General features: G+C 48.7%; 1 protein-coding gene across 1 annotated transcript in view; it reads right to left on the bottom strand.

The window, feature by feature from the left end:
• The window catches only part of LARGE1 (LARGE xylosyl- and glucuronyltransferase 1), a 491,262-nt gene extending 475,188 nt beyond the window's left edge, over positions 1 to 16,074 (bottom strand). Inside the window, exon 1 of the mRNA XM_019642580.1 lies at positions 15,948 to 16,074. Within this exon, the coding sequence (XP_019498125.1) occupies positions 15,948 to 16,012 (65 nt within the window). The 5' untranslated portion in view covers positions 16,013 to 16,074. The remainder of the gene's footprint in view (positions 1 to 15,947) is intronic.

Below are 16,074 nucleotides of genomic sequence, written 5' to 3'. Positions count from 1 at the left end.
GGGGGGGGGGCATTTCAACTGGGTCTTGAAGGATGGGTGGGAGGTGGATGGGTGGGGCGAGCACCGACAGGACCCTGAAGATTTGCTGGCCAGTCCGCTTGCCCGCTACGTATCCAACACGGAATCAGGCGACAGACCTCAGAGGCCAGGGAGCCCCTCCTTCTTAGCCAGGGCTGCACATGAGAATCACCTGGAACCCTTGTTTCCAGAACACACGTGTTAAGCCGCAGCCAAGACACAGAGTCAGAATCTCATAGAGCAGGGCTTGGTCACGTGCTCACGGGAATGTCTTAGCGGCAGCCCACCTCAAGAACGGATCAACACCACTGACTCACTGTTCAAAGTGGGACAAATGAGGCTTAGAGGGGGCATTCGTAATTCAGTGAGTTATTAAACATTCACCTGGCAACACAATAGTGAATAAAACAAAAATACATGCCCTCCTTAAACCTTTCTGCTCACTGCGACTTTGCAGCAACACTATGAGGTATGACTCTTACCCTACACCCCTTGTTTTTAAAGACAAAGAAACGGAGGTATAAAATGTGAAAAGAACACAAACAATAAATGATGAACTCAGGAGTCTAGGATCCAGCCTTAGCCTCAAAGAAGCATCTCCTGCCTCAAGGCCGCTTACTGGCGGCCTCCTGTGGATCCAACCCCTGGGTGATGAGTATGCATAAGGTATGGCCTCTGATTTTAGAGCAGGGACAAAGCCAAGCTGAGCAGTGGAAGAGAGCCCATGCCAGGCTGCCAATGAAGAGATTCCAGAATGTTCCATGTGCAGAGTCCAGCCACAGTGAGTGCTGAGTTGCGGCTGTAACAGCTCTTGTAACAGCTCTTGGTGGTCGTGCTCCTCTGGCAATGTTCTCCATCCAGATGGCCACACACGCCTCCACAGAAGGGGGACAGGAACTGTCCCTAACCTAGCTGTGTGGGGGTGTCTAAGCAGATACTTTCCGCTCAGGGCCTCAACCACAACCAAATTCAGAGGCTGAAACAGAGCATCTGAGGTCTCAGCAGCAACTAGGAGTGATTAAATAAAGAAATCTACCAACCACCAGCAAAGAGAAGAAGACACAGAAAGCATCCCACTAGACCTGGACCTTAGAATCATTTCTGGGTCAACGTGGAGAAGCCATTATGTCTTCTGCGGTGAGAACCAGAACAGAGCCCTGAGCTCAGAGGAGGTCAGTACGGAGCCCAAGGCCACACCTTCCACTATTAGTCATGTGACAGTGGGCAAGTCACCTAAGCACAGTGCATCCAGCTGAGAAACGGTGACTTGCAAAGGTTTCTGTGCAGGTTTAATAAACAGCTTTAAAAACGCTTGACCTCTTACCTGGCACACAACAGGTACCCTACAAATGACTGTGATGTCCGAATTTGTTTCTAAACGTAGGTTCTAAAAAGTAGACAAGGCCCTTCTATGGTTAGATGTCAGATGAACCTGTCCGTCTTTATCTTTTTCTTTTCCTTCCAAAGTGTTTGTTATGCCAAGAGCAAGAAGGAAAGGCTAAAACAGCACCTTACATCAAGGTTTATGGGGCAGGCAGGGCTTGGCGACCCCTGGGAATCCACCTCATGGCCCACGTGCCACCTTTGTTCTCAGCTGGGAGCCAAAGGAAACAGACTCTCCTCCAGGGCAAGAGAAAATCCAGTTCGAGCTTCTGATACTCAAACAGGAAGGAAACCCGAAAATGCTGGAGTTCAACGGATGTAAACAATAAACATTCCCCATGGACACACAACTATAAGAAACGATGGGGGAACATGTTAAAGAAGGGAAGGGAAGGGAAAGGAAGGGAGGGGAGGGGAGGAAAAAAAAGAAAAGGAAGAGAGAGAGAGAGAAATAAATAAATAAATAAATAAATAAATGGGGTCAGAGAAAGAGAAAGCTAAATAGCATTCCGCTATAGTTAGTTTCTTAGGGAAGATAATAAACACTTATTCATATCTTTCTTATAGTTGTTGATACGTAGATTTTAGCAATTGGCAATTAACATTTTTCCTATTTAAATAAAACGCTTATTTTAAATAGAAGATAATGACAGATTGGATTGGACGAAACTCTGGCATATCCCGTCGGGGATGGCACCTGTACCACCACAAGCCCATGACTATGTGACACATTTATCAGGCCCTGGGCTTGAGATACATCTACCAGCCTCAAGGACGCCACCCTTGCAAACTCAAACCTAGATCGTCAATGGCATCTCAAGATAGTCAGTTTTAAAATATGAAAAGAAAGGCAAGAACTTTACATGAACCCAACAACCTGGGAGTCAGTACATTAAAAGAAAAAAAAACAGTACACTTTGGGAAAATAATGGCACCAAAGGAATACAAACAAAAAGCATTTACCTAGGGCCAGCCGAGTGGCTCAGTTGGTTAAGAGCTCATTCAAGAGTGTGAGCTCTGGGCCGGCCAAGTGGCGCGATGGTTAAGAACTGGCTTGGGACGCCAGAGGGCCCCGGTTCGGATCCCACATAGGAGGGCCAGTGACACTGCCCTCCACAGCTAAGATGCTGAGCAACAGCTCAACCTGGAGCTGGGCTGCTGTGAGTCGCCGGCGACGACGTAGGCTGCAGCCCCTGTGGCAGTGGGTTGCCCACAGGTTGCCATGGGCTACTGTATGTAGCCAGCAGCCAGCGTGAGCAGCCAGCAGCAGCAGTGAGCGGCCATCCAGAAGCCAGCGACTGATCTGCCTCACCCGGGAAGAGCAAAATGATGGTGCCAACTTGGGCCAGTGAAGCAACGTCCTCCACAACCAGACTGAAGAACAAAAGGACAGCAACTTGTCTGTTCCCCTTCCCCCAATTCCCCAGCACTGTTCCCATCCCCCCAATTCCCCAATAAAAATCTTTAAAAAAAAAAAAAAAGAGTGTGAGCTCTGACAACAGGGTCACTGGTTTGATTCCCAGCCTGAGCTGAGCTGCCGCTGAGCTGCCAACAGGTGGCAGGATGGCTCAGCTGAAGAAAAAAAAAAAAAGCATTCACCTATGGCTTCAGGTGATATAAACTGGGTCCCCACAAGGCTTCTGGGAGGAGTGCTCTCTGAGCAGGGACCCATCAAGGGTCCAGAGCCATCGCAGGCTTATTTAGAGCCAGGTGAATGTCCTCTAGCAGCAGTACGGAAGGGACCAGCCTTCAAAGGCATGTGACACCTCCAGGCACTGGGCGTCATCCAGAGTTCACTCTTTAGATGACAAATGGAGCCCAGGGCAGTGGGAGGGCGGTCCCAGGCTCATCCAGGGAGGCAGGGCCAGGGCCAGAAACCAGGCATCCTCGGCTCTTTCTGCTTCGCGCCCCCTTCCACTCTCAGGGTCTCTTCAGAACCACCTGCCACGCCACTTGCAGAAGCTCAGGGAGAACAGCAGCCGCGCTCCAGCGGCTAGTTTGCAGGAGGAGCTTGAAGAGCCTCTGCCAACATTTCTAGGACTTTCTCCATTGGACCCTTTATGAAAAACATCATTCCCTCATTTATCGAAATTCTTCTCAATTCCTAGAGCTACAGGAACCTTAGACGTAAAATGAAGTCAGAAGTCTTACTAAATAGGGGCCTGGGTTTACATCCAGCTGTGTGACCTCAGTCTCAACTAATAAAATCAAGAAAACTTAGGCAAGAAGTGGAAGCAACCCAAGCGCCCACTGACAGATGAATGGAAATACAGTGGGGTACAGCAGTCCCCCCTTATCCACAGGACTACATTCTAACACCCCCAGTGGAACCACAGAGAGGACTGAACCCTATATATACTGTTTTTTCCTATGCATGCATACTGTACCTATCATACAGTTTAATTTATAAATTAGGCAACTTCATGGATACAAGATTCATTCTTACTGCATATCTTAGCAAACAGAGGTTATTTTTTTCTTTCCTTAATAAGCTGAGAATTTTCACCTTGTTGCACTTAAAGGAAGCACTTTTGGCTTCTCTTTGGCATAGCCGAAGTGCCAGCATCACTACTCTTGTGCTTTGGGGTCACGATTAAGCAAAATAAGGGTGATCTGAACACAAGCACTGCAATACCGTAACAGTCGATCTGATAATCCAGACGCTACTAAGTGGCTAACAGGCGGGGAGCATATACAGCGTGGACACGCCGGACAGAGGACGGTTGAGATCCCGGGCAGGACGCAGCAAGACAGCTCGAGATGTCACCACGATACTCAGAATGGTGTGCAATTTAAAACTTACAAATTGTTTGTTTCTGGAATTTTCCATTTCATATTTTCAAACCACGGTTGACTGTCTGTGGGTAACTCAAACCACAGGAAGCGAACCTCGGAAAGTGAAACCACAGATAGGAGGGGATTTCTGGACATGTGACACAATGGAATGTCATTCAGTCGCAGATAGCACAGAAATTCTGCCACACACTACAGCATGGATGAACCTGGAGGACATTGTGCTGAATGAAATAAGCCATCACTAAAGGACAAACACCGTGTGATTCTACATATAGGAGGTATCTATAGGAGTCAGATACAGGCAGAGGGTAGAATGGTGGTTGACAGGGCTGAGGGGGAGGGGAACAGGGGGACTTGTTTAATAGGAATGGAGTTTCAGTTTTACAAGATAAAAAGAGTTCTGGAGACTGGCTACACAGCAATGCGAGCGTGCTGAACATGATCAAACTGTCCATTTTAAGATGGTACATTTTATGTTCTGTGTACTGTACCACAATTAAAAATAAAAATAAAACAATTTGCTAAAAAATCCACAAAATGTTATCTAATATCTAAGCCCAGGGCTTGAAACAGGATTTAGATAAGATAATGTTCACAATCTAAATATAGGCCCTGGCACACAACAGGCGTTCAAATCAATGTTTGTGTCTCCCGCTGTCTTCACTTTCAAAATAAGAAGTAAAGCTGTGGCCCAGACAAGTTAAGTGCCTGGAAGAGAAATAGCCGCAGTTAGAAAATCTGCAGTCAGGATGTCCTGGTGCAAAACTGGTTTCCCTACTCAATAGCAAGTGTGGCCTGAGGCGCGCGCCCCAGCCAGTCTGGTGCTCGTCAGTAAGTGGGCAGCCAGGTCGTGCAGAACTCCGATGGGACTGCTCAGAGGATAAACGTGTGGAAAGTGCTTAGGAACGTGCCTGGCAAACACTACGTGCTCATCAACGTGCACTTCATGGGAATCGCCAGGGCAGAGCGGGGACAAAACCCACACAGCCGGGTTGCCAGGCCACTGGCCTGATCCGCCTGGGCCAGCCCGTCACTCAGCTGCCACAACTACTGGAATGACGCATCCATTTCCTTCATCCTGAACCTCAGGGTGGGCGAGGCTGGCAAGCCTCCTTAGCCTGAGCATGCAGGGAGGTGGCATCTCCCAGGCAGCCTCCCCCTCGGCTTCCTGGCCTGTCTCCTCCTGTTCTTCCCACACCCTTTATTCCCGTCTGTGCAGCAAGGAAAAGGTCAGCAAGCACAGCCCCAGCTTGCTATTGTCACCAGAGCGCCACTTTAAAGGGACGCTGGTATCTGCAAGGAGATAACAGCTAACTCATTTTCCCCTCGGTTAGCCCGCTGGTCAAGTGTAGTCACCACCGGGGCAAACGACGCCAACCTTCGCCATCACCCACTGTGCAAAAGGAGCCAAGCCCTGCAGTTTTGCTAAATGTGCGCCCGTGCCCACTCACACCTACCTATACCCATACATACACACACACAGACACACACACACACCTTTAGCCTACAAGTCTCCCAACAACACAAGAAACCGGGTACAGCTAATGGCAGCACATTGTCATAGAACAAGTCAGACCTGGCTGGCCTTGAATCCCAGCTGTGGGACCTTGGACAGGCAATTCGCCCCACAAAGCCTAAGGCCTTCACCTGAAGCTGGACAGGACATGCCGCCACTGCGGAGGATCAGCGATCACAAGGTTCGCAGACCGCCCCCACTGTGCATTTGGTACCAGTCACCAGTCGCACTCCCACCACCTGCTCCAGCCCCACTGGCTGTTGCATCAGCCAATCAATGTTGTAGCTGGGGTCACGCAAGCCCTTCTGCCCACCACCTTCGGGCCAGAAGTAGCCATGTGGCCCTGCCAAACTGAAACAGAGCAGAGAAGGGAAACGTTCCTGTGTCCCCAGAAGAAGAGGACTAGACTTGGGTGAGAAGCAGAAGTTTCCATCACAGTCACAGTCCCCTGTCCTCTAGGGCTCGGGGCTAGCGAAGGAGGTATGCCACATAAACCCCTAAAAAGCAGCACCCTGGAAAAGGCTACTTCAGAAGTTCATACCAACTGCTACAGGAGCACAGAAAGACTCCATTCACTCCGCCTGGGAGCTGGCGCTGGAGGGCCTGTGTTATCAGGGAAGGCTTCTCTGGGGTGGTGACATCTGAACTACGCCATGAACAATACAGGCCTTTCCCAGGGAAGGGGCTGACAGCAGTCACTGAGCAGTTACTCAAGTGCAGCCCTGAGACGGATCAAGGCCTTACTGAACAACACTGCAGTTTTCGATTGTCTTTCCACATTTCCAGGGTTGAGTTTTGGGAGCCTGCACAACTACGTTATAAACTCACTCACAGGAGGCCTATCTGACACTGTGGCTGCCAAATGCAGAGTCACCAAGACCACACAAGATGAAGCTGAGTGCCAGTCAGGACACCCTCTGACTGGCACCCCCAGAGAGGCACCCCCATGCAGGGACGTGGAGGCAAGACAGGCCTGGGTTCAAATCCCGGCTCTGCTACATGTCCTGGGGGCTATCGTGACATTGCGTGTGGGCTGCAGGTTGTAAAATATAAACTCCTCTTATGAGACCTGAGTCTTCGTTAATAAGACAACAACTGTATTCACAAAGAAGGGGCAGCCCTGTAACACAGTGGTCAGAGTTATTACCAGGAGTAAAAATCATCAAAACAATACTGGTCACTCATGTTACTGTTTTAGCTATTTATTTGTTAGAACTAACATGTACTGAGCATTTATGATGTGCCAGGCTTTACTTGAATAATCCCATTTATTCCTTATTAATCCTACACGATATTACTATCATTCTTAACCCATTTTGTTGATGAAAAAGCTGAGGTGCAGAAGTCAGTTGAGTTGCCCAAAGTCATAGGAATGGAATCCATAAGGTGGAATTCCTCCATGTTGTGCCTCAGTGAGGAATTCACTGTCCCCACCTTTCCACACAGCACTGTGGCGTATGGGAACACAGGGGCCAACCGACTAGGGCTCAGGTCCCAGATGGGCCGCTCATGAGCTGTTTGACCTTGGGCATGTCATCTCTGCAAGTCTCAGCTCCTTCATTTCTAATGTGGGGATGAAAGCTGCCTCGTTGGATAACCGAGACCAATAAAATAAAAACAACATGAGTTAAGTCCTTGTCACAAAGTCAACGCCCATAATGCTTGTTAGTGTTCTGCTTTCCCTTAGCCGTACAGGGATCCCTGTCCTCTCAACTTGCTCAATGGCACCCTGCCTGACGAGGGGGCGGGTGGGGGCAGCACACCTCCCAACGCCAGGGCAATGCCGGCCCGCTGCTAGGAAACTGGGCCAGTCCTTGGACTCTGTTCTGGCCTCCAGTGAACTTTATTAAGAAGAAAGACGGGCTAAGAGTGCTTCTATTCTCAAGATTTAAATTGCAGTCCTCGACTTGCAGATACCAAACAGCAACCTCGAGTGTTTGTGTAACCAAACGAGTTGTCCAGCGTGCTCTCATTCAATTTCAGTTTTAACTGAATGCAGAGTAAACAGGTGACATCCACATTCGTTAATCTGGCAAAACGAATCCCTCACATGTTTCCAGGTGACTGAGAGGTGTGTGGAGGTGTAATGGGCTTGTTTTCAGGGAGGGGTGAGGCTCCCCTTTTTTCTTGCACCGACTGGCAATGGCTCATGACAGAGGCTACCTTGATGGGCCTCATCTGAGGGGGGCACAGAGGAGAAAACTGGGAGTGGCCTTCAGATCGCTGAGGACTGTTCAGGTCCCTTCTGGGCTCTGATTTACCTAAATAATCTTGGAGTCCCCACCAGTGCCTGAAATTAAGCTGGGTCCCAGGGAAGACGTGGAGGCCTCTATTATCAGGTAAGTTACAATAAAGATGCGATAAAGTACTACACTGAGTATAAGTTAAATACCCAAAGCACAATACACATAACAAGCGCATGGATGATAAAGACAAGCGGGGAAGTAGAGAAACCAATGCTGGTGTCAGGTTACTGGAGGAGGCAACAGGGGCAAGATGCAGTTGGCTTGGGGTAGGAAGCATCTAAGCCTCCCTCCACCTGCTTCAGAAACACATGCCTCAATCCATGTCTCCAGACAAGAAGGCTGAGCTCCTTGAGGGTAGGGATGGTGCCTTGTTCACTGTGCTATCCCCAGGACCATGACGAAAAACAAGACTCAAATGTTGGCTGGTTGATTGGCTGGCTGGCTGGCTGGACGAATGGATGAATGGATAGAAGGATGGATAAGTGGGTGGGTGGATGGGTGGATGGATGGATGGATGGATGGATGGATGGATGAACAGGTGGGTGGTTGGGGTGGGAGGATGGACAGAAAGATGGGGCTGCTTTGGGAAGAGCGTGGCTACCTTGAGACAGCCACAGGAAGAGGAATGTGGATTTAACTGGTCAATCCGAGCCCTCAGAATAAGGCTTTCCCCCAGGTCCAGTGGCCCTATTTCTCCTGTTCCTATTCTCAGGACACAAAGTGCTCCTGGCCTGTGGTCCCTGGGTTTCACTATCACTCCCTGTATCTGGACTGTTTCTGATGTAGTCTCATCCATCAGGCCTATCTCTCCCATTCTCATTCCGTGTGTCTCTCCCGATCACCTTTACCCCAATTCTGCTCCGAACCTATAAAAGATGCCTGGCCCTGCCTCTAGGTTAGTTCAGAGTTTCTAGACAGGACACAGGCATGGATGAGGCCCCACGACAGCATGCAGAACACATCCTGACCAAGTTTTATCACAAAATACGGCTGAACTCCACTGTGGAACAAAATCCGGTGGCCTCTGCTTCCCCTTCTGTCGCGCTCCCCCTGCACCCCCCCCCCCCACCCCCACCCCCACAGAGTTCGTTCTCATTCGCCAAGCCTCAGGAAGGGAAAGTGCAGCTGGGAGCAGTAAAACCTAGTCACCAAGCCCACTGGCTGAAGACACAGGCTCCACCCAGTGCAAGGATAATTCCAGAACAAAAATTCCAACCATTTTTTTCCTTCCCAGCCAGGCCTTGAGATGTTATCACCATTACACTACCAAGTAGGTTTTGTTCGGTTTCTTTATTTGCCTTGAAGAACGTCCTGGTTCTTTAGGACTGACATGTTTTTCAGAGTGACACTGACACAGCTCGACTTCAAATAAATAAATGTTTTCAACCTTAATGAGTCATTTGGCGGGAACAGTGAGCTCACAAGACTGCATGCATATGGGTTGACCCCTTTACCAAGGAGCGAGTGGGTAGAACTGGGTTTGAGGCTAAAAACCTCAGAAGAACGAGATCTTGTTTTTCATGGGGAGATCCGTCACTGTACACGTGGAAAATAGGGACAAAAGGAGAGAGATTGTTTAAAACTCTGAGGTCAAGCAGGGCTCTCCCTTGGGTAGAATCCAGCTACACTGCTTTCTTGCTATAAAATCTTGGGGATGGGAGGAGGTACTGAACCTCCGACCCCCATTAATTCATTTGTGGTTATGAGGATTAACTTAAATCACTTACTACATGTAAAGCATTTGAAAAATCTTAGTGTATATTAAGCATTCAATTACTGTGAGCTGTTATTATTATTTAGAGATAGCACAGTAGGGAGCTGTACTGTCTCATATGGTAGTCGCTAGCCACATGTGCCTATCTAACTTTAAACTAACCAAAATGAAATAAAATTAAAAATTCAGTTGCACTAGCTACATTTCGAATGCTCAATAACTATTGGGTTGTCGGAAAAGTCAGGACGTATGTTTTCTATGTTTTTCATTGCGAAAATGTGTCATGACTTTTCCGATAACCCAATACATGTGACTAGTGGCTATAGTGTAGATACGGGGTATTTCAATCAGGAACAAAGTTTTATTGGACAGTAGTGGTATACGGGTCAAGAGAAATAGCTTGAAGCTAGAGGGTCTGTGTGACCCTTGGCCAACTACTTAGCCTCTCTGTGCCTCACTTTCTCTACATTACTAGCTACATTTACTCAGTCAAGATGAGGATTATATGCTATGTAAGTACTTACAATAACGGTAAATGCTCACCAGCTGGTACCCTAAAATAGAGACAGGCATAGTTAAGGTGCAGGATGGGTTGTTGGGAGAATGAGAAAGACATATAAAGCACCTTCCACAGGAGCAAACACATAGCAGACGCTGAGTTCATTCACTCTTGTGTGACTGTTTATGGAGCACCTAATGTACCGGGCATTTTTGTAGGCACTAGAAAGGTGGCAATGAACAAAGGCCCTGCCCTCATGAACCTTACAGTCTCCACAAATGAGGGAATAGCTATTGTGATGCAAACAGGGACAGTAACATTTTCGTTTTTACCACATATTAAATATTCCTAGCAATGAAAAGCGGATGCTGCCAAATATAAAAGTACCTCTAAAGAGGTACCTAAGAGATGTGCTGGAAAGAAAGAAGGAAGAAAGGAAGGGAGTGAAGGAGTGGGGGAAGGAGAGAAGGAGAGAGGGAGAGAGGGAGGGAGTTGGAGGGCACTTGACAACACAGGAATAGTGAGCTAGGTAGGCCCTTAGTGATCCAGTTAATTAAGGGTATTCCATGGTGGGTGTGGCTAACTCAGAGAGCTGTTGCCAGGCGACACTAATAAATGATCCTGAAGCGGCCTGCACGTAGTGTGTTGTATAAAAGCTGAATCATCTTTAACACGAAGGACTGGGATAGAGATGGGCGTCACATACGTGCCCTCCGGCTCCTATTCTGGGCTCTGCTCTGACTCACCCGTCAGCTGGGGCTTCTGCCGCTCCTCTATAGTGCCCAGGGGGAACCGAGCCTGTGGGGAGGCCAGCCAGCACTCACCTCTCCCGCCTGGCAAACAGCCTTTCCCTGGCCCTGGACAAGCAGAGCCACCCAAGAGGGAGGCATCCCAGTGTCCAGGACACTCCTACCCAGCCTTCAGACTCGCCTGCCGGCCTGAGCAACCTGTGTTCTGGCCTCAGCTCCGTTCCTCATTGGACAGAACTTTCCCAGAAGGAGGCAAACGGCACTGCACCTCTGCCCATGTTTCCGTCTCCAAAACCTAAAGGCTCGTTTTGGTAGGTTTGCAGCTCCCTGGCAGAGTTAAAATATCCTGAGGGAGTTGTGTGGAATCATTGGACCTCATTAGCCTCGGCAAGTTACTTCAAGTCCTTCAGTCTCAGCCCCACCTTTGTTGGGTAGTGAGGGAAAATAGTGTTTGCTGCACAATGTTGTTAGCGGAATTAAATGAGGTAACTGAAATGAAGTGCCCAAGTATTCAGTAGGAACTAGTTTACATTGTGTAGTATGTCAAGACGGGTAGACAAGGAGAGATATGGTTCAAGCCCCGAATGCTGGCACTATCTTTCAGGGCCATCTGGTCTACCTATGCCTCGCCCACCTCGCTATCATTCCAAGGCGGGGGATGAACAGGCTCTCGACTGCCCGCTTGCACACTACCTTCCCAATTTTACCACAGCCATCTTGCTTTTCATCCTGCTGAAAAGAATACAAGGCATATACTATAAAGTCAGTACAGAATTCATACCAGCAACTTCTCCCATCGGCATGAGCTTACTTTTCCAGGTGGTTACCACAGGATGTCTGTCTGTTACAGGTTTCTCACATCCATGGGCAGGTGGGAATACCATTATGTAATCCACCGGGTCTGCGAGAGGGTGCTCCCAGGACCTGCCTCACCCTAAGCAGTCATACCTGAGAAATGGCAGGTGTGAGATGCTAGTTATATTGGTTGACATATACACATTAAAATAATCCGCCAGTCTTCACGTAAAAACGCTTGTCTTGAATATCACACTTCAAAACGCACGGGACTGGATAAGGTCTACGGTTCTTCCTGTGTTTGATATTCTGTAACGATTTCTGCTCGAGCTGACCTGGCCAGGAGGACAGGGCTGACAAAATGAAAGCGGTGCTCCCTACTGGACCTAAAATGATCTCCATTCATTTCTTCCCTCACCCCACGGCACCCAACACCCACCACAGCGTGCGTGGTCTCCTCTCGCCTGGGGCCGTGCCCAACACGTGCGTAATAGTATTACAGGCAATTTCCATTCCCATCCAAGTGGATCCTTCCCATCAAAAGCGTTTCTGTATCCCTTCTTACGCTGTTTCAATGTCCATCTCTAGTAGCTGCCCAGCCCTGGGATTGGTCAACCCAACATCACCAGTCACGTCTCATTGCACTTGTCACTCATTTCCTGCAATGGCCACTCCACGGCAACTCAACTTACAGACACAACAGTGACCACGGCTGACCTTGAGGGGCTCAAAAACAAATGGGGGGGAGGGGCCGCAAGGTACATGGATGAACCTCAAAACTAAATGTGTTGCCATAACTGCTTCGGCAGAATTATAAAAGACGATGGACACACAGGGCAGGAGTGGCTGATTCCAAAGGTGAGGAAGTGGAAATAAGAGTCTTGAACTGGACTGAAAATGAGCAGAATTCAGACGGGGAGAGGAAGAGGGGGGAGGTGAGGGAGATCCGTTGGTTCAAAATACTAACTTTTGATACGTGATCATCTCTCCAAGCCCCTCGCTTCAGACCCATTTTCTCCCTGGAGCCAGCCCCTTCCGAGTTGAGCCAGCCACTTCGATCTCCGCAGCGTCCTCCCATTGTTTGTTTGTCAGCTGGCTACTCCCAGCTTGTTCTGACCCTTTCGGGCCCGCTCACCTTCCCCATTCCCTGGGCCCTGACCCAATACTGCACTCTCCGAGTTGGCATTAAGTGTGGCAAGTCTAAAATTAGGACTGTTTCCATAGATATCTAGACGTCTCTGTAGCAGATCTGTTCAGCTCTTAAGTGGGGGAAGGAAAAAAAAGAAATCTTTTTCCCATTCTGACTGCAAAGCAACTGGGGGTCTGGAAAATCCGAGCTGGCTGATGTCTGGACATCCTCCGAGCCTTCCTGACCCCGTGGGGAGGGCAAGAGCAGCCTTCTCCGGCCTGTGCAGTGGCACTGACGTGGGCATGGCAGGAAGGAGGGACAGCAAGCCCGGGCAGCACTGCGTCTGGGCCACCGGCACACGCTCGCCCTCACTTCATCCTAGAAGGGGTCCCTAATTCCTCCTATTTCAGAGACAAGACAATGCAGATCAGGGAGGTTAAGAAACTGGCTCTCCCTGTAAGATGGCCGGCTACACCATTCACAGGTAATACACAGTTAAAACGTGAGTTACAAAAATGTTCAGAGAACCATTACGGCCACCCAGCAGAGGGCAGTCATCGTGATCATGATGACGGGGAAACAATAAAAAAAAGGCACAGCGAACGTTTGCCGGCACTGTTTTGTCCTGGGTTGCTCTCTGCTCAGAGCTTCTCATGGGCTCTCTCGCTTCCTCCTTGTATGAGTTGAATTGTGTCCTCCTAAAAAAGATCTGTTGAAGTCCTAACCCCAAATAACTCAGGATGGGACCGTATTTGGAAACACAGTCATTGTGGATATAATTAAGATGAGATCATGCTGGAGTCGGGTGGGCCCCTAATCCAGTATAACCAGTGTCCTTATAAGATGGCAATGTGAAGACAGACACACAGAGAGAGAACACCATACGATGACAGAGGATTGGAGTGATGTGTCTATAAGCCAAGCAACATCAAAGGTTGCCGGCAAACCACTAGAAACTAAGAAGAGGCAAGACGGATTCCCCACCCGGTTTCCGAGGCAACATGGTCCTGCTGACACCTTGAGTTCAGACTTCTAGATTCCAAAACTGTGAGACAATACATTTCTGTTGTTTTCAGCCACGCAGCTTATGGTATTTCGTGATGGCAGCCCCAGGAAATTAATACAACCCCCAATGCAATTCTATGAAGACTTAGGTACTAAGACAGTCAGGTTTTACACAGGAGGACATACATGAAACTTAATCAAGAGCAAATACTACCAGTAACAAATATCAACATGTACTAAGTGCTTTACAGATATTAACTTGTTTAATCCCCACAAAGGCCCTAACCCCACAAAAACCCCATGAAGCCATCCCATTTTCAAGGACAGTGAGGCACCGAAAGGTTAAGCAATTTGCCTGAGGTCACACAGCTCGTTAGTGGTGGAGTCAGGATTCAAACCCAGACCCAGAACCAGTGCTCTTATACGCCCTATCGCCACCGAAAGCCAGAAGAGAGTGTCCACTCTGCACTTGAACTCCGTCAGTCCGGTTTCAAAGCCCACATCCTTGGCTTCTCTCTCAACTTTGCATTCCACCTGCCAAAGAGAATGCTCTGCACTTAGTGGCCCTTAAAACGCTTATTTGATGACACAAACCAATTAATTAAATGGGCAGTGACTTGCATACATCCCATTAGTTCAAATTAAATTCAAATTAGTTCATTTTCGCAGTTAAAACGGACCCAGGTCCATATGGGCAATCGAAACCATGACAGGACTAACTAGGTTATTTAGAGTACTCAGCAGGCAGAGGGACATAAAACTCCTCTCTCACCATGCTTTTATGGACTCAGTCAATTCAGTAAACACTGAATGCACACCTACTAAGTGCCAGCACTGGGTCAGGTAACGGGAGGACAGAAGACACAGCCCCAGCCCTGGACATGCACGGAAATGGCCAAACTGCCATAGATCCTGGGGAATACTAACAATGAAGTCAGAGCAGAGGTGCTACTGGAGGACAGAGGACAGGTGCCTAAATCCGCCCAGGTAAACAGCACATGGCTTCAGAGTAGGTGACATCTGAATGGCATCTTCAATTTCATGCTTATTTCTTATTTTAGGGTTAACCAAAACACCTCCCAACACACACAAACACATATCTCTTTCTTTCCTCCATCCTTCCTCCTTTTTTTCTCTCTCTGCCACTTTTCCCTGAAATGCTAGACTTTTCACAGCACGAATCATACTGGTGGCCGACAGGGTATTCAGTAATATTCAACTTTCATGATTACTAATCCATCATGAAGGGACTCGAGTTCATCGTTCACCTTAAGAAAAAATTTTTAAGGTCAAAGCATTGAATAGCTAAAGTGAATAGATAACTAGTGATGGTTATTAGTGTTCACTCAGCTAAACTATCCCCCATATTTCTGCATCAACAAATGAGGAGAAAACAGCAGGAGGAGAAGGGATGGGGGAGGGGTGGTGGGCGGTGTGTTGGGGGTGGGGACAAGGGGTTCTGGGAGCCAAGGAAGAAGGATCTAGAATAGAGATGTGTCCTGGCACCAACCTCCAGCCGGGCACTCACCCACCCACAGGGTCACTCCACACACAGCAAGCTGGCACGGCCATCAGGCGGCATGTGGCTTAGCGGAAAGAATGCAAGCTCTGACTTAACCCCGCCTCCGTCGCTTACACTGTCAAAGGGACTACAGAATCTGCCTTACAGAGTCGCTCCCAGTTCAAGTGCACCAGAGGTGCTCGGAACCTTGCATATAACAGAGAAGACACACAATAAGTGTTAGCAGTTATTGTTATTAACACAGTCTTCATCGTCCCAGAATTTAACAGGAGGCCTGAGCAAAGAAGCAGCTATCTGCCTTCATCACCACCATCACCACCATAACCATCACCAAAGCTGTGACCAAGTCATTTACATCGCTGGGCTTGAATGTCCACATCTATGAAACCAGCTCTCGTGGTACATAAGGACCAGACACTAACTCAGGCCCAGCCCGGCTCACAGTGGGGGCAGCTCTTCCTTGGGTGAATGTGGGACCCTGGTAAAGTCATGGAACTGACCTAGCTGAGGAAACAAACAAACAAAGCCTTTTACATGAAAATCGGATCCTTTTACCAGAAAATGTGTCCACTCACCTCTGCCCTGCCACAGGGAGGCCCTTGAGGAAGGTGGGACTGGCCACCTCCCCAGCCTTAACCATCTCCTGGAGCTGGCAGGCCCTGGCCCCGCGAGGGCACACCACCTCGCTCCGGAAAAGGCTTG

The sequence above is a fragment of the Hipposideros armiger genome, unplaced genomic scaffold (genome assembly GCF_001890085.2).
Source record: "Hipposideros armiger isolate ML-2016 unplaced genomic scaffold, ASM189008v1 scaffold_71, whole genome shotgun sequence".
Classification (NCBI taxonomy): domain Eukaryota; kingdom Metazoa; phylum Chordata; class Mammalia; order Chiroptera; family Hipposideridae; genus Hipposideros; species Hipposideros armiger.
This window is presented reverse-complemented; position numbering and strand designations above follow the sequence as displayed.